Below are 19,132 nucleotides of genomic sequence, written 5' to 3'. Positions count from 1 at the left end.
GGCGAATTAAAACTGTGTGTCGGACCGAGACTCGAACTCGGGACCTTTGCCTTTCGCAGGCAAGTGCTCTACCGACTGAGCTATTCAAGCACGACTCTCGCCCTGTCTTCACAGCTATAATTCTGCCAGTACCTCGTCTCCTACGTTCCAAACTTCACAGAAGTTCTCCTGCGAAACTTGCAGACCTAGCACTCCTGGAAGAAAGGATATTGCGGAGACATGGCTTATCCACAGCCTGGGGAATGTTTCTAGAATGAAATTTTCACTTTACAGCGGAGTGTGCGCTGATGTGAAACTTCCTGGCAAATTAAAACTGTGTGCTGGACTGAGACTCGAACTTGGGACCTTTGCCTTTCACGAGCAAGTGCTCTACCGACTGAGCTATCCAAGCACGACTCTCGCCCTGTCTTCGAAGCTATAATTCTGCCAGTACCTCATCTCCCACCTTCCAAACTTCACAGAAGTTCTCCTGCGAAACTTGCAGAACTAGCACTCCTGTGAAGTTTGGAAGGTAGGAGGTGAGGTACTGGCAGAATTAAAGCTGTGAAGACGAGTCGTCTTGCGTAGCTCAGTCGGTTGAGCACTTGCCCGCGAAAGGCAAAGGTCCCGAGTTCGAGTCTCGGAAGTTTCAGGTCCATGATAGTTTTGCACCCAGTGTAACCCGTAGATACTTCACTAGTGTTGAAGGGGCTAACCCTCAGATTTGGTTTTTGCACCAGTTTTGCACATTTTTCTGTGCAAACCATGCCATTTTTTCCAACAGTACTAGCAAATTTGTCAAGTATTACTGTAATTAAATCTTCTGCATATCCATGGCAGATGTACCCTCTAATCTTTAACTCTTTAATGAGTTTATTTCCGGTCTCGTAAACTGACATATGGCTGGGAGTGCGGTGTGCTGGCCACATGCCCCTCCATATCTGCATCCAGTACACCTGAAGGCTGAGGATGATACGGCGGCTGGCCTGTACCATTGGACCTTCATGGCCTGTTCAGGTGGAGTTTTAGTTCATTCCCGGCTAGGTTCCACAGTAATGGGGACGAAACCCTTTCTCATGGACACCATTGTGTCATTCGTCGTGGTGGCTTCTACCTTTCTTAGTCTTAATCCTCCTGCATGTGGTGGTCTCCGTGCCATGCTTTTCTGTGACTCGTGTGTGTGTGTGTGTGTGTGTGTGTGGCTAACTCATGTGTGTGTGTGTGTGTGTGTGTGTGTGTGTGTGTGTGTGTGTGTGTGTGTCCTTCTCATAATAATACACACATCAATAAAAGTTTTGCATCGCCTAGGTTCCAAGAGTTCCAGGACCTGTACAGAAAGTTGGGATAGAGGTCAACATAAACATCATTGGCGCCATTTCTATTGCTCATGAAAACCACACATTGCATATTGTACCATCATACAGTGAGACTTTCAGAGGTGGTGGTCCAGATTGCTGAACACACCAGTAACACTAATACCCAGTAGCATGACCGCTTGCATTGATGCGTGCCTGTATTCATTGTGGCATAGTATTCTCATGTTCATCAAGGCACTGTTGGTCCAAATTGTCCCTCTCCTCAACAGCGATTCAGCTTAGATCCCTCAGAGTGGTTGATGGGTCATGTCAGCCATAAACAGCCCTTTTCAATCTATCTCAGGCATGGAAAGACATCGTGTTTACGCCAGTGACTGTTAAACTTTTTATTTACAATATGCTATTTCGCCATTACGCCATTATCAAGTGCAGATGTTTTGGCTTTAAGCCATGTCTACTTTATACAAGCTGACACATTGTATAAAGTAGACATGGCTTAAAGGCAAAACATCTGCACTCAATAATGGCCTAAGGCTGAAATTGCAATAGTGGAAATAAAAAGTTTAACAGTCACTGGCATAAACATGATGTCTTTCAAGAAATTTCACATGACTGTGAATCCCAGTTATTAAAAGTTAAATATCTCAGGCATGCTTGGTAGGGTTCATATCTTGAGAACATGCTGGCCACTGTAATCAAGTGATGTCGATATCCTAAAGGAAATCATTCACAAGATGTGCACGATGGGGCCATGAATTGTCATCCATGAAGACAAAGAACTCTCTTATGCTGCCGATATTGTTGCACTATCAGTCAGAGGACGGCATTCTCGTATCATACAGCCATTACGGCGCTGTCCATGATTAGCAGTGGTATACGTCGGCCCCACATAATGCCACCTCAAAACAGCAGGGAACGTTAACCTTGCTGCACTCGCTGGACAGTGTGTCTAAGGCGTTCAGCCTGACAGGATTGCCTCCAAACACCTCTCTGACGGTAGTCTGGTTGAAGGCATATGCGACACTCGTTGGTGAAGAGAACATGATGCCAATACTGAGCGGTCCATTTGACATGTTGGTGGGCCCATCTGTGCCGCACTGCATGGTGTCATGGACCTCGCCTTGGACATGGACTTCGCCATGGACGTTGGGAGTGAAGTTGCGCACCATGCAGCCTACTGCGCACAGTTTGAGTCGTAACATGACGTCCTGTGGCTGCACAAAAAGCATTATTCAATATAGTGACGTTGCTTTCAGGGCTCCTCCCAGCTGTAATCTGTAGATAGTGGTCATCCACTGCAGTAGTAGCCCTTGGATGGCCTGAGTGAGGCATGTCATCAACAGTTTGTGTCTCTCTGTATCTCCTCCGTGTCTAAACAACATTGCTTTGGTTCACTCTGAGGCGCCTGGACACTTCCCTTGTTGAGCGCCTTCCTGGCACAAAGTAACAACACGGACGTGATCGAACCGCGGTATTGACCATCTAGGCATGGTTGAACTACAGACAACACAAGCCATGTACCTCCTTCCTGGTGGAATGACTGGAACTGATCGGCTGTTGGACCCCCTCAATCTAATAGGCGCTGCTCATGCATGGTTGTTTACATCTTTGGGTGGGTTTAGTGATATCTCTGAACAGTCAAAGAGACTGTGTCTGTGATACAATACCCACAGTCAACGTCTGTCTTCAGTAGTTCTGGGAACTGGGGTGATGCGAAACTTTTTCGATGTATGTATTTACCCCTCGTTGCTCATATACAAAAGATAATAATGGTGCCTCAGTGCTTGTGAGCGAGCATAGACAGACAGACAGACAGACAGACAGAACCACTTTCAATACAATCACTCAGTGGGAGAATGATAGGCAGACACCAGTTCCAAATGAGTATATTGTGATACCAAGAAAGTATTTGAAACAGTAGCTTTTTCTCCATCTGTTTTGTCCACACTGTGAAAAAATTGATACTCTGTATGGGCACTGATGACCTCGCAGTTGAGCCCCCTACAAACCAAACATCATCTTCATCATCATCCATCTGTTTTCTTTGTTTCAGTTGTGGGGGAATGAAGACTTGATTTAATCTGCTAAGACAACTTTCCACTTTCTCAATTACTCCTTTGTTCTTGATTTCACTATCCTCCCCTTTTCGTCCTACTGTCCATCTGCTTCTTTTTGTTCTTGAGTTTGCCCAATACTTAATTTTGTTCTGTATTTAATTTTGTGTTAATTTGTGTAAATCACTTCCATATTCTTATGTACATGTATTTCTTTAAACTAGTTATGTTTACTGTTTTCTGAAGTATAACAAAGTTTTTATTTTTATTTGCAATGTTCCCCATTACAATATTTGTAATATTACCATATTTAGGTTTAATTTTTATACAAGATATACTAGGAACAAGTCTAATTGTAACAAATTACGGAAGAAAGAGTGGGAGGTATATATTTATATTCACAATAATAAACCCCTGTATGACCCATATATTTTCAGGTAGAACTTCAAGTAGCATTGTTATTCATATGCTAGAAAAAATTATTATTTTACAAAAGTTGTGAAATTTGTTCATCTATATCTTTACTAAAACTGCTTTATTGATGGGCCACATGTCTCCCGTTTCTATAACACTCTTTCTTAGTGTACCTCTCTCATTATTAAGCTTGCAGCACGTCCATAAAAGGTGTTCTACTGGTTGATTATTGTCTGCAAATGTACAAACAGCACTTAGGCTAGACTGAAACAGCTGTAGTTAATTTCCATGCCCTGTTAATATTGTAATAAGATTACATGAATGTAGTAACAATTTGTAAAGACAAAGTCGAAGATTCGGAAAAAAAAATTTTGTGCTTGCGACTTTTGTAGTTTCAGCTCATTCTTTCTGTGTGCTTCGCAATTTTCTTTTGATCAGAGGCAGAGAAATTCTGTTGTAGCTTTCTACTGAATTTTCTCAAGCTCCTTGTTTGTCAAGCTTGGCTGCCAGTTCATTTCAAGGAGTTCCTACATGGGCTTTTACCCATTCAAATTTAATATGCCGTTCCCCTGACGCAACTGCCAAATTTTGTTTCTAATCCTTTCTAACAAAAATGTATGAGTCTGGAATTTTTTAATGAGTCCAGTGTAATTAGGTTGCCGTGAGTATTACAGCTACCATTTTAAAATTTATGTCTCATAAGTTATCTAGTTTCTCTAAAGCTTAAAAAATTGTTAATAGTTGTGATTGGCTAATAGTGAAGCCATTCTTAATGTGTACTTTCACTGGCAAGCAATCTTGCCACTCCTGAACCTGTTTCATTCTTTAAATAAGTCATATTGACGTAAACTTGTATTGAATATTCCTTTATTATAATGTTCTTCTAAAGTTAGTGTACTTGCTGGATGGGGGGCACAGTTTTCAATCTGAAGGACTGACTACAGAATGGGCCATGTGTTCCATTTTTTATAATTTTATTTTCTTCAGCTGTTGCCTGGAGCTTAGTAATTATTGGCATAAGGTTTGGTAGGTTGCACAGTGCTTCAGTATATGTTGTTCTGAAGCCTTAGCAGTCTAAGTGTTGATAAAGTTCTGAATCCATCAAATCTTCGTACAGTTATATTCTCTTCTTAGTGTGTGGATCTAAACAGGAGCTGCATGTGCCAATGTTGGTATTATAGCTCTTTAGTAAATTATTTTCATTGCCCCTGAATGATACTGATTTAGATAAAGAATGTATTAATTTTGTACAGTTTTCTTTCATGTTTTGTATATGTTCATTAAAGGTAATTTTAGAATCATTAATTATATCCAAACATTGTTATTGTTCAACTTGTTGCAAAACATTGTTGTGTAGGACTGTACTAATTATTGCTTTGTCTTTATGCCTTCTCATCATTATTAGCAATACTTTTGATTTTAGGACATTAAATTGGATTTTGTTGTTTAGAGCACAAGCTGTGATTTTTTTCTATTTCTCTGTTGTTGTTCTCCTGTGCACGTGATTGTCATGTACAGATGCTGCCATCTTTGTTTTATCTGTGTAATCCAAATTCAGCCGAGAATTATACTGGGTACTCCAAAAATATGGATTACAGCAAGACTCCTGTGGGCACCCTTTTGTCACCTCCTCTAGTTTGATGATGATAAATGGTAACACTACTGTAACTTGCGTAGCATGTTTATGATGCTGGGCCACCAAGCTGCACCAAAAGCACCCTTAATGTCGAGACTGACCATTATTACATATCGTCCTTCTGATATACTTCCCTCAATGAAGTTCTTAACTGCCAACAGTGCAGTTTCTGTCTCTTTCTCTGGAACAAATCCGTACTGATTTTTACTTGGGAGATCTTTATGGAAGTCATGCTACATATTTCTGTTAATTAAGAGCTTTTCCAATAGCCCCCCCCCCCCCCTCCATATACAGAAAACTGATGGGACAGAATTTGGAGACTACAGGGTTTGGGAGTGGGTTCTACGTTGGCTCTTTCCCACAGTCTTGGAAAGCAGGCATTCTGTAGCCAACTGTTATATAAAATGGTAAGATACTTGCTGTGTATTCTATGAAGGAGCTTACTAGGTATTCTATGAAGGAGCTTACTAGTAACACCATTTTTACCAGGAGTTTGTCTGCAAACAAATTATTATTTCCTGTATTCTGTCTATGTAAAATCTGGATCATCTACCATTCCATTGACTTGGGGCCTTTGAGATCTTTTTAGTTTATGGTATTCTATGCCTTGGATTTGGTTATTTTGAGTCTTAAACACCTTATTGAATAAGGTACCTAGAACATTTTTAAATTCTGTAATAAGAGTTTCAGTATTTGTTTCCACTTGAACTTTTTCTGCCAGATTGTGGCCTTATTAAAAAAAAAAAAAAAAAAGTGTAAGGTCATGTTCTGTAAATTTGTGTGTAAGCTCTACCAAGAAGTAACATTCAAGATCTTGCTTGTGTGGATGAAGGTGTGTTTCCCTTTCTTTTTCTGGTGAAAGCTGTAGCATGAAGCTTACGTGTAAGTATATTTTAATAGTGATGACTCACTGAAAAGCGGAAGTGCTGCATCATTAATAGGTACACAAACAAAAGGTATAGAGCTTGGCTAGCTTTGAGAATGAACTGCCTTTTACAAGCTTGCAGGAAAAACAAACACGCACACACACACACACACACACACACACACTTGCTCACTTACTCAGTCACTCACATGCACATGCTTGTCTCTCTACATTGTGCTCAGTCCACTGCCAGCTCTTTTGTGGTCCATGTTGAGTGTACTGGGGGGGGGGGGGGGGGGGGGTGAGAGATGGAAAGAGACGAGAGGCAGGAAGGGGGTTGGGGGAGGCATCCAACAGTTTGTGCAAGACTGGGGAGCCATCTGTGGACTAGCTAGTGGTACAGGTAGAGGGGGCAGGTGGCAGATGGCTGGGCATGCGATTTCATAAACAAGGGCATGAGATAGCAGCAGGCATCTGGCTAATGTGGGGACACAAATTCGGTGCGGTACTGGGGTAGGGGGTGGGGAACAGCGAGTTACCTTAGATTTTTTCCAGGAAGATTATGGTAGCAAAGGATGTGCTATAAGGTTAGCTCCCATTTGTGCAACTCAGAAAAGCTGGTGGTGGTGAAGAGGATCCAGATGGCATAGGCTGTGAAGCAGCCATTGTAGTCTCACTGGCTGTGCTCTGCTGCATGTTGTGCCACTGGTTAGTCCACCTAGGGTTTGGCAACAGCTTGGCAGTGGCCATTCGTTCTAGTTGACAGCTGGTTGGTTGTCGTACCAATGTAAAATGCTCTGTGCAGTGGTTGAAGCAGAGCTGGTATATAACATGGCTGCTTTCACAGATGGCCCAGCCTCTGATGGGGTAGAATAAGGCTGTGATTGTGCTGGAGTAGTTGGTACTGGGACTTCCACAGGCAGGGGATTGGGGACGGGAATGACTTAGAGATGGACTAGGACGTTGTGGAGATTGGGAGGGTGGTGGAACACCACTTTATGAGGGGTTTTAAGTATCTTGGCCAGAATGTCCATCATTTCAGGCCATGATGATCGTTAATTCCCTGACGAACGATGTGGTTGTCATTCCTATCTGGGGTGGTATTGGGTGACAATGGGGTGCACTTCTTTGTGGATGGTACTTGGGATGGATGTGAGGATCAGGTGTGTATGAAGAAATGACAGGGGAGGGCTGTTTACAGTGCCCCCGCTGAAAGAATCTCTGTTCTTGTTGATCAACATCTCCAGCCAGTTGTTCAAAACCTAGAGCCTCCCAAATTAAAGATACCAACCATTTCATGCACTGACTCTCCATCATCCCCACAACCTTACCTCCCCGATCCCTGCTCGTCACTATTGATGAATCCTCGCCATGCACCACCATCACTCGTGTGCGTGACCTTACTGTAGTTGAACGCTACCTCTCCCAAAGCCCCGCAAATTCCAGTCCTACCACTCCACTCCTCGTATAACTAACCAACTACATTCTAACCCGTAACTATTTCACCTTTGAAGGTAAGGTATACAAACAAATTTGTGGCACAGCCATTCGCACATGCATGGCACCCTCCTATGCAACATCTTCGTTGGCCACCTAGAGGAAACATTCCTAGCTTCCCAGAACCTCAAACCCCTGGTCTGGTTCAGTTTTATTGTTGACACCTTTGTAATCTTGACCTAAGCGCAGGACATGTTAGTCTCATTCCACACAATTTCAACACCTTCTCTCTCATCCACTTCACCTGGTCATCCCCCACCTATCGTGCCATCTTCCTAGATGTTGATCTCCTCTTCTCAGGTGGCTCCATCCACACCTCGGTCCTCTTCAGACCCACCAATCACCAACAGTACCAGCTCTTTGATAGCTGCCACACCATCCATACCAAACATCCTCCCATACCCACACAGCCCACCACCCTTAGTTGATGCGTCTGCAGTGATGAGAACTCATTCGCCCAGTATGCTGAAGGTCTCACAAAGGCATTTGCAGAGAGACAATACCCTTCAAACCTACTCCTCAAACAGATCTCCCATGCCATATCCTCACACGCACCTGATCCTCACATCTACCCAAGTCTTAAAGAAGCGCCTCTGGGACGAGTGAACCACATCCTTCATCATGGCTTTGATTGTCTATCATCATGCCCCGAAATGAGTGACATCCTGCCCAAGATACTTCCAACTTCTTCCAAAGTGGTGTTCCGCTGTCCACGCAACATCCATCACACATTAATCCATCCCTATGTCATTTCCGTCTCCAATCCCCTCCCACAGGGATCATAATCTGGCGAAGATCCAGATGCAAGACGTGATCAATCCACACATCCTAGTAGCTCCACCTACATCAGTCCTGTCACAGGGTTATCCTTCTCCATCAGAAGCTGGGCCACGTGTGATAGCTGCTGTGCTGCAACCTCTGCACAGCATTTTGCACTGGTATGACAACTAACCAGCTGTCAACTAGAATGGATGGCCGCTGCCAAACTGTTGCCAAAAACAAGGTGGACCAACCGGTGGCCCAACATGCAGCAGAGCACAACATTAGAGACCAACACCAGCTTTTCTGAGCTACACAGATGGGAGCTATCATTACAGCATATCCTTCACTCTTGTAACCTTCTTGGCCAAAACTGTGTGTGTCTTGGGGGGGATGGGGGAGGGGGAGGGGGGGGGGGGGTGCTGTTATCTTACCCTAGTCAGTGAAATCGCATGCTCAGCTGTCTGCCACTTGTTTCCCTAACTAGCCCAGAGATAGCTCCCCACTCTCCCACGAGGTGCTAGACACTTTCCCCTAACCCCTTCCCTGCCTCCTGCCTCTCTCCGTCAACCCACCCTACCCTCCCCCTACTTCTTTACAGTGATGACATACTATGTCATCCACAGTAATGATCAAACTGTTGAATACGTTTTGAGCAGTATGACAAAGTGATTTTATATGATAGCATTCCTGAACTTTTGGGCTGATTATAATAGCTCTGACATGTCCTAGTGTACATCCCCATTTAGATATTTTATTAACTGTAACAGCATTACTAACAGAGGGAAATACATTTGAAGAAACAACTCGTGAACTGACACTCTTAATACACCTTACTGGCATCATTAACTCATTAACACAAAAATTACCTTCTTTCACTAATCAATTTACATTTTCAACAGCTCTTGTAAAAATAAAAATATTGTTCATATATTAAAAACAAAGGCTCCAAGACTTACCAAGCGGGAAAGTGCCGGTAGACAGGCACAATAAATAAAACACACAAACACACACACAAAATTTCTAGCTTTCGCAACTGACGGTTGCTTCTTCAGGAAAGAGGGAAGGAGAGGGAAAGACGAAAGGATGTGGGTTTTAAGGGAGAAGGTAAGGAGTCATTCCAATCCCGGGAGCGGAAAGACTTACCTTAGGGGGAAAAAGGACAGGTATACACGTGCGCACACACACACACGCACACACACACACGCACACACACACGCACACGCGCACGCACACACACGCACACACACACGCACACACACACACACACACACACACACACACACACACACACACACACACATCCATCTGCACATACACAGACACAAGCAGACATTTGTAAAGGCAAAGAGTTCCAAGCTGGGCCACGTGTGATAGCTGCTCTGCTGCAACCTCTGCACAGCATTTTGCACTGGTATGACAACTAACCAGCTGTCAACTAGAATGAATGGCCACTGCCAAACTGTTGCCAAAAACAAGGTGGACCAACCACTAAAATATTGTTCCATATTTATACGAGCAATGTGTGATAGTGATGCTATAAATTATTACAGTTATTGATTTTTCATTACAGTATTGAGAACAAAACAGAGGATTGCAATTTTGATGGAACAGCCAGTGCTGGCTGAGGCAGTTCAGTCATGGAGGTTCCAGTTGAGTTTCCATTTGTGCGCACAATCATAGCTTTGATGTTGACTGCAGTACCTTGCTGTAACTGTTCGAGGAGCTTGACGTGCTGACGAAGCTGCCTTGTTTAACTTAATTACATGGGAACCTCTGCCCCTGTACTAAAATTAATCACACCACAGTGATTGTTGTGAAATAAACTATAACACAACAGAGTTCAAGAACTTTAACAGTTGCTTTAAACCACTGTTCTTACGGCCTATTCTTTTAGTGTACCCATATAGTATGAATCTTCCCTAGCAATTTTCTCTATTGTTAGTGTAGTTGTATATTATTTGTTAATTTTGTAAATGTTATACTGCTGCCTAATATCCACATTTGCTTTCTTCTCTGAGTCCATGTTTTTAATTTATTATTCGCTAGTTCTAATCGTACACACACGTGAATTGGCCAAATTCGTGGATGTGGAATTTTTGTATTCCTCTGATTTTGTTATTGTAAATATCTACCATCAAGTGGAATGCTGTATCAGTTTTCCATAACATTTCCCTTATATCCTGGAAGAAAATTAGTAAAATTGTACAATGTTTCACTCTTTTTCTCTGTAGGTGAAACTGGTTTTAAAACACAATCGTTATTTTGTTGAGTCACCATTTCCTGAAGTGCTTCAGAAGCTACTGAAAGATCCAGTAATTCAAGAATGCCGGTTACGTCGAAATGTGGAAGATGGTGCTGAGGGTGATGGGCTGATCACACAGACACAGGACAAGAAAGGTACAACACAGGTCAGTTGAGTTCCAGCATTTCTTAAATCTCTCTCTCAATATGGTGTTTATGCCATTTGCATCATAAATGTGTTCTACTTGAATTTCCTGTCATCTTTATATGCATTATTTGTGTAAGCAGTTTGGCAGCAGTGCACCTCCTGCAGAAGGTGCAGCGCCAACAGATACAGATGGCCAGGCTGTACCGGAGGACATAACTAGCTTCTATGACAAGATTGATAAGGAAGATGAGGACGAAGAGGATTCTGTTACAAAAATTGTGTCATTTGAAGTCAACCAGGTCAGCTTTTTTCTTAGTGTAGTTGTTTACAGTTTGTACATCATCATAATCTTTAGCAACAAAGTTGTGTTGGTACATGTTGAAGAATTTAAACATATTGTCCACTGGTTCAAATAATTGCAAAAGATATTGAGCACAAAAAAATATGAGTATTGTTTTACTATGAATAGTCAGAACTCTCTCTCTCTCTCTCTCTCTCTGTTTCAAAAAATTACTGTACTAATTCACGTCTGATATAAGAAAATTTGAGCCAATTACTGAACTTTTTTGTTTTCCATCCACACTTTTGTATATTCTTCTCTGGTAGCTTGAGACATTATTTTGCTTAATATAAATGTGCCATGGAGTTGAATAAATTTTACAACTGAATTAAATTCCTGGAGTTGTGTCACCAACCACAAGCATTGTCCAAAACTGTATGTATCTGGAATGTAAAGTAGATGGTAACCAGGAAATAAAATATGACTACAGACTTTCATTGGTTTTTGCAAAAGCAGCTGCTTTGTTAGTGAGCTGTCACTCATGTTCTTATTTCAGTTCAGGTTTAACTATTAGATAATCCATTTTCCTCTCACTGTTTATCCACACTTTTAAAGGAACGTATTGTAGTTCTGGATGCCAGCATTTGTGGAAAACACTTGTGCTGTCATGCTAGTACTTTGTGAAATGTTCACATGAAGAGGAAAGGAAATTTCAGGAAATTTCGCACTGTTAATAGCGAAGTTGCAGTGGCTAAATTGAAAGAACACTTAGTTGGAAACACCTACTAACAGCTCCAAGTCCTATTAAGTTGTAAGATTTTTCTCCTTTAGTCAGCATTTAAATTTACTGATATTTTTAGGAAATTTGCATTGAACATTGAATGTACATTAGTTCAACTGTTTTAGTTTCTTTCCATGCCCTTGAGTATTGTTCTGTGGGAGTATGAAATAAGTTTCAGGTCTCCCTGCAATCCTCATTTTAAGCCTGTGAAATTGTGTTAATCTTTTTTTCTGACACTGTAAAATAATTTTAAAAAAATAAGACCAAGAAAAATGCTGAATTTTGAAAGGAATGGGGACAACTTTTGTGCAATGTCTGTAGACTTTCTTTTACATTTATCTAAGATACTGGAAATGATTTACTAATAAATTTCTTTTCCCTTCTTTCCTTGTTACAGGAAAAAATTGAGGTGATCCAGAAGCGTTGTATTGAGCTGGAGCATCCTCTGCTGGCAGAGTATGATTTTCGAAATGACACTGTGAATCCAGATATCAAGTTAGTATTCATATGTATAATTGTCAGATCTATACTTATTACAAAAAGGTATGTATGTATGTATGTTCCACATCACCTCCTAAACCACTAGATTGATTTCAACCGAACTTGGTACATGTATCTCTTACATCTAGAAAGAATTGCCTACCTATTAAAGGATTTTTTTTTTGGGGGGGGGGGGGGGGGAGAGGTGGGTGTCATGAAAAAGAAGTGTAGGCACTAGGCACGACTTGCGAGTATCCAGACTTTACTTGTCCAGTATTTGAGAATGAGAGCACTTAGTGACTTGCAACAAACTGTACACATAATTTCAAACTACAGAACCTTTTCTCACTGACAATGCCCACAAAATGATGAAAATAAAAAAAAGTTTATCACTTACTACATTTTCATTGTCCATGCTGTAAAACTGCTGTGTTTTATTTGTTGGCTACTAACTCTATTTGCAACACATTTCACAGATGGTATATATGCCACTGAAAGTACCTACAAAATTATATCATTTTACGACACATCATTCAGGAGATATGACGTCATAAACATTGAGGTACATGAAAACAAAACTGCAGGCAAAATTCATTAGCGATACAAGTGAACTATGTGTACAGACAACACAAAAGTTTTCTGGGTATGATACTGCGTCATATTGTATAAAACTGCTGCCAGAGAAAATCAGTGTTTTGGCCATGGTTGCAGCGGCCTCCTTCTGGGTCTACTGTCACCGGTAGACCCAGAAGGAGGCCGCTGTAAGCATGGCCGAAATGTTGGTTTTCTCCAGCAGTAGTTTTATACAGTATGATGTGGTATCATACCCAGAAAACTTTTATGTTGACTGACTCTGGGCACAGAAGTCTATACAGTTATATGTGTACAGATATGGATGAAATACACTCCTGGAAATGGAAAAAAAGAACACATTGACACCGGTGTGTCACACTCACCATACTTGCTCCGGACACTGCGAGAGGGCTGTACAAGCAATGATCACACGCACGGCACAGCGGACACACCAGGAACCGCGGTGTTGGCCGTTGAATGGCGCTAGCTGCGCAGCATTTGTGCACCGCCGCCTTCAGTGTCAGCCAGTTTGCCGTGGCATACGGAGCTCCATCGCAGTCTTTAACACTGGTAGCATGCCGCGACAGCGTGGACGTGCACCGTATGTGCAGTTGACGGACTTTGAGCGAGGGCATATAGTGGGCATGCGGGAGGCCGGGTGGACGTACCGCCGAATTGCTCAACACGTGGTGCGTGAGGTCTCCACAGTACATCGATGTTGTCGCCAGTGGTCGACGGAAGGTGCACGTGCCCGTTGACCTGGGACCGGACTGCAGAGACGCACGGATGCACGCCAAGACCATAGGATCCTACGCAGTACTGTAGGGGACCGCACCGCCACTTCCCAGCAAATTAGGGACACTGTTGCTCGTGGGGTATCGGCGAGGACCATTCGCAACCGTCTCCATTAAGCTGGGCTACGGTCCCGCACACCGTTAGGCCGTCTTCCGCTCACACCCCAACATCATGCAGCCCGCCTCCAGTGGTGTCGCGACAGGCGTGAATGGAGGGACGAATGGAGACGTGTCGTCTTCAGCGATGAGAGTCGCTTCTGCCTTGGTGTCAGTGATGGTCGTATGCGTGTTTGGCGCCGTGCAGGTGAGCGCCACAATCAGGACTGCATACGACGGAGGCACACAGGGCCAACACCCGGCATCATGGTGTGGGGAGCGATCTCCTACACTGGCCGTACACCTCTGGTGATCGTCGAGGGGACACTGAATAGTGCACGGTACATCCAAACCGTCATCGATCCCATCGTTCTACCATTCCTAGACCGGCAAGGGAACTTGCTGTTCCAACAGGACAATGCACATCTGCATGTATCCCGTGCCACCCAACGTGCTCTAGAAGGTGTAAGTCAACTACCCTGGCCAGCAAGATCTCCGGATCTGTCCCCCATTGAGCATGTTTGGGACTGGATGAAGTGTCGTCTCACGCGGTCTGCACGTCCAGCACGAACGCTGGTCCAACTGAGGCGCCAGGTCGAAATGGCATGGCAAGCCGTTCCACAGGACTACATCCAGCATCTCTACGATCATCTCCATGGGAGAATAGCAGCCTGCATTGCTGCGAAAGGTGGATATACACTGTACTAGTGCCGACATTGTGCATGCTCTGTTGCCTGTGTCTATGTGCCTATGGTTCTGTCAGTGTGATCATGTGATGTATCTGACCCCAGGAATGTGTCAATAAAGTTTCCCCTTCCTGGGACAATGAATTCATGGTGTTCTTATTTCAATTTCCATGAGTGTATGTTAAATATGCATGACATGCATACGAACACAGACCTACAGTAGGTGATCAAAAGTATTCAGACACCCCCAGTAACATGTGTTTTTCATATTAGATGCCTTGTGCTGCTGCCTACTGCCAGGTACTCCATATCAGCAACCACAGTACTCATTAGACATCATGAGAGAGCAGAATGGGGCGATCCGCGGAACTCACGGACATGGAACGTGGTCAGGTGATTTGGTGTCACTTGTGTCCTACCTCTGTGTGCGACACTCTCAAACATCCCTATGTCCACTGTTTCCAATGTGATAGTGAAGTGGAAATGTGAAGGGACACGTACAATACAAATGCGTACAGGCTGATCTCGTCTGTTGACTGACAGAGACTGCCAACAGTTGAAGGTTGTAATGTGTAATAGGCAGACATCTATCCAGACCATCATACAGGAATTCCAATCTGCACCAGGATCCACTGCAAGTACTATGACAGTTAGGACGGAGGTGAGAAAACTTGGATTTAATTTTCATGTGGCTGCTCTTAAGCCACACATCATACTGGTAAATCCCAAACGATGCCTTGCTTGGTATAAGGAGTGTAAAAATTGGGTGATTGACCAGTGGAAAAATGTTGTGTGGAGTGTCGAATTGTGGTACACAGTGTGGCGGTCTGATGGCAGGGTGTGGGTACGGCGAAAGCCCGGTGAATTCGGAGGCAGTGGTGTTATGGTGCAGTCCTGTTTTTCATGGAGGGGGGCTTGCACCCCTTGTTGTTTTGCTTGGCACTATCACACATGGCGCTATCACATCACAGCCCTACACTGATGTTTTAAGCACCTACTGCATCTTTCTACACGACCGCGCACCTGTGGTTGAGTGATTACTAGACAGTAACATCCTTGTAGTGAACTGACCTGCACAGAATCCTGACCTGAAACCTATAGAACACCTTTGGAGTGTTTTGGAATGCCAACTTGATGCCAGGTCTCACCAGTCGACATAGATACCTCTCCTCAGTGCAGCACTCCGTGGAGAATGGGCTGCCATTCCCCAAGAAACCTTCCAGCAACTGACTGAATATATGTCTGTGAGAGTGGAAGCTGTCATCAGGGCCAACACTGTACTGAATTCCAGCATTACTGATGGAGGGCACCACAAACTTGTAATCCATTTTCAGCCAGGTGCCCGGATACTTTTGATCACATAGTGTATGTGTCAAAGACTTCTTCTAAACCCCTAGATCGATATAAATGAAACTTGGTACACGTATTACTTATTATCGGGAAAGAAATACTAATGGGGTAAGAACCAGCAACCTCCTGTTGAGGCAGAGGTGATAAGGTGGAAAGAAAAGAGCGTTTTAGGAGATGGACAGACAGACAGATAGGAGGGAGGAGGAGGATATGGACTGAGAGAGGGGGAAGGAGGAGATGGACTAATAGAAGATTGGAATAAATATATACCTGGCAATCCTGTGTATTCAGCTAGTTTTTTTTATAATATTACATTGCTGTTATTTTTAAAGACATTATGCGTGTCTAATTTCTTGAACTAAAACTAGATAAATGTGAGCAAAGAGGTTATACCTGCTTGGTTTTGTCAATAATAATTTCGAGGAAAAAGAACAAAATGTTCAAATTGAAAAACTGGTAGTTCCTTATTTGTGAGCTGTAGGAAAGGCGACAAACTGTCAGCAACCCAAGACCATTAAAATCGTATACCAGAAACAGTCTGTAGACAAATAATTTTGAGAATGTGATGATATATGTGATCCATTTGACAAGAACAGGGAGACGACAATCAAATAGAAGAATTTGGTATTCTGATCATGATAGTTTCCAGGACAGGGTTGGCTTTCCCCATGAGGCTTCTGTGCTCCACCGGCATCTTGACAGGACTGCATACTAATGGCTCCTAGATTCCCAGACACCAAGCCAGCATCAGTCACGTCCAGTCAGCCATCTCGCACTTGACTGGCCGTGGTAGCCTGTGGCATCAGCCCCCACATACCTTACCACCGGCCACGGTTGTTGATTATTCAAGGTTTCACTGCACCTGAGACACACTGATTGTAGCAGCTGCTGTGACCTACAACAATAATTCACCGCCAGATGTGTGGGTAGAGGCACACCTTTCAATGCCACCAGATGTGGGCTTGAACTACTTGCCTTCGAACATCTTCCAACTCACCCCAACCCGCTGTCCCTCTCTGGGGCACAGCCACAGTCTCTACACTAAATCTGCTTCAATTTATTAATTCTCTTTATTTGGCTGTCAAAAGTAACTAACCTTTGAAACTCATTATTGTTTAATTGTGCACTGAAGTGCGTAATAAGATAATGGTATAAGACTAACCTAAATAACACAAGAAGTAGAAGCTCCAAAAATGAGTCTAAACTGCTTAGTATTTGCTGGTGATTGTGCTCTCCTAGTTAACAGTGTTCAAGAAACCAGACAACAAAGTAAATCACTGCAAATAAGTTGACCTTAGAATATTGTTTGGAAAAAAAAGAGAGAGAGAAATAATACTAACTGATCCATCACTTTCAAATAACAGTACAATAGAAAAACACAGAATCAAAACTGTTGATTGAATTTAAATATTTTGGTGAAACATAATACACAACCTAAACAAGAAACTGGCATGGCAAAGAGAATAAAAACCTGAACAAAGAAATGGTATTGCCAAAAACACACATGACAAAAAAAACCTATCAACAGTTGCAGGATTAAAATCTTATAAGACAGTAACACAACCTAAAATAACATTTGCATCTTCAGAAGAGGTAATACAACATGAAGTTACGGAATACTAAAGACACAAAGAAGAATAATTAGGAAGTGCATGGAGAATAGCTTCAGATTAAACAGTATACAAGAAAACGGAACTGGTAATAAACTTGATCAGAAAGAGAGACCCTCATTCTTTGGACATCTGATCAGAACACCAGAAAACACAGTTAGTAAGAGAACAATAGAGAACATGTGGAATACTAAGAGCAACATTAAATGGATTACAGAAATTAAGGAAGTTTTAAGAGAAATGAAATTTAAAGTAGATGACTGAAAAAACAACAGACAAAACCAAAATGCTGCACGACATTCAAACAGACCACGAAAGAAGATAAATAAAAGTACTACAGCAAGATTGATCTCAACCAAAGAAATAAAACAGCTTATAATGCATTTGTTTATATCTGAACAAATGAAGATATATGGGAAAGACAGAAGAGCAAGAAGAATCCTTTGTATAATAATAAATTACAGTAAACCTTTGTGTAACTATTGTATTGTTGAATTGAATTGTGTTATTGGGTAACAGCAATTCGTTGTATAAACCTTTGTATAAATGATTAAAGTGGTGCAATGAAGGCCATAAAATTAATAAATAATAACAACATCAACAATTATTCATTTTTACTAAAAGTTTTCATTTACTTGCCCAGGTACAATAAAAATGAGTAATTTTATGTTGAAATAATAATAAGCAATGCATTCCTCTTTGGCACAAAGTTTGTATATAGATATTTCAGTGTGTCTCCGTGGAGGCCCGGGAAAAGAATAGGCCTCCAGTATGTTCTGCCAGTCGTAAAAGGCGATGAAAAGAACAAACCACTAATAGGGCTAACCCCCCTTTTAGTGTGATTATATAGTTCAGGACAGAACTAACGAAGCCTCCGACAATCGCTGTCATGGTCGGGGACGACGCTTGAACCCTATGACCATTCACAATGGTAATGACACTGTTAGCCACATGGAAAATGATATAAATCCAAATAGAGGTGTTTTGCAGGATATACTTAGTGCAACCACTCTAGGAGGAAAACAAAAACAGAGGATGAGATAGTCAGATGAAGTTAACTGACACCTCATGTTCTGTTATTACCGAGCAACAAACTTAGGAACCAACACAACTGGATACAGATCACAAGTATATACAACATTTATTACCAGATACCCAGAATTAAATTTTTAACAGAACAACGACTAGCTGATCAGATCCGTGTAATAATAAAAAATAACAGGATACCCCAGTCAGAATTAGAAAACATCAAACAAGTACAACAAATACTGGAACAAAATATTGTGCAATCAGAAGAAGAAGAAAATACAGTAATGGACTCTAACATCTAAGAGCAAACAAACAAAGAACAACACGCATCAATTAAACAATCAGAGGAAAACGAAATCTTAAGACAGCCACCAGAACAAGCACAAACAGAACACAAAGTGACACATATGTTAGATATAGAAGAAAAATTTCAGCTGACATATATAGAATACAAAGACACAAATACAGACATTATACCATTCTTGAATAGACCGCCAAATAACCCACAAGTCGAAACAACAATAACAACTATCAACACAAT

The 19,132-nt window shown here is 42.2% G+C and overlaps 1 protein-coding gene across 1 annotated transcript in view; it reads left to right on the top strand.

The window, feature by feature from the left end:
* LOC126354389 (general transcription and DNA repair factor IIH helicase subunit XPB) overlaps positions 1–19,132 on the top strand; it is an 83,467-nt gene that overhangs the window by 19,737 nt on the left and 44,598 nt on the right. Inside the window, exons 6-8 of the mRNA XM_050003992.1 lie at positions 10,755–10,931; positions 11,053–11,211; positions 12,371–12,468. Of these exons, the coding sequence (XP_049859949.1) occupies positions 10,755–10,931; positions 11,053–11,211; positions 12,371–12,468 (434 nt within the window). The remainder of the gene's footprint in view (positions 1–10,754; positions 10,932–11,052; positions 11,212–12,370; positions 12,469–19,132) is intronic.

Source organism: Schistocerca gregaria, chromosome 3 (genome assembly GCF_023897955.1).
Source record: "Schistocerca gregaria isolate iqSchGreg1 chromosome 3, iqSchGreg1.2, whole genome shotgun sequence".
Taxonomy (NCBI): Eukaryota; Metazoa; Arthropoda; class Insecta; order Orthoptera; family Acrididae; genus Schistocerca; species Schistocerca gregaria.
This window is presented reverse-complemented; position numbering and strand designations above follow the sequence as displayed.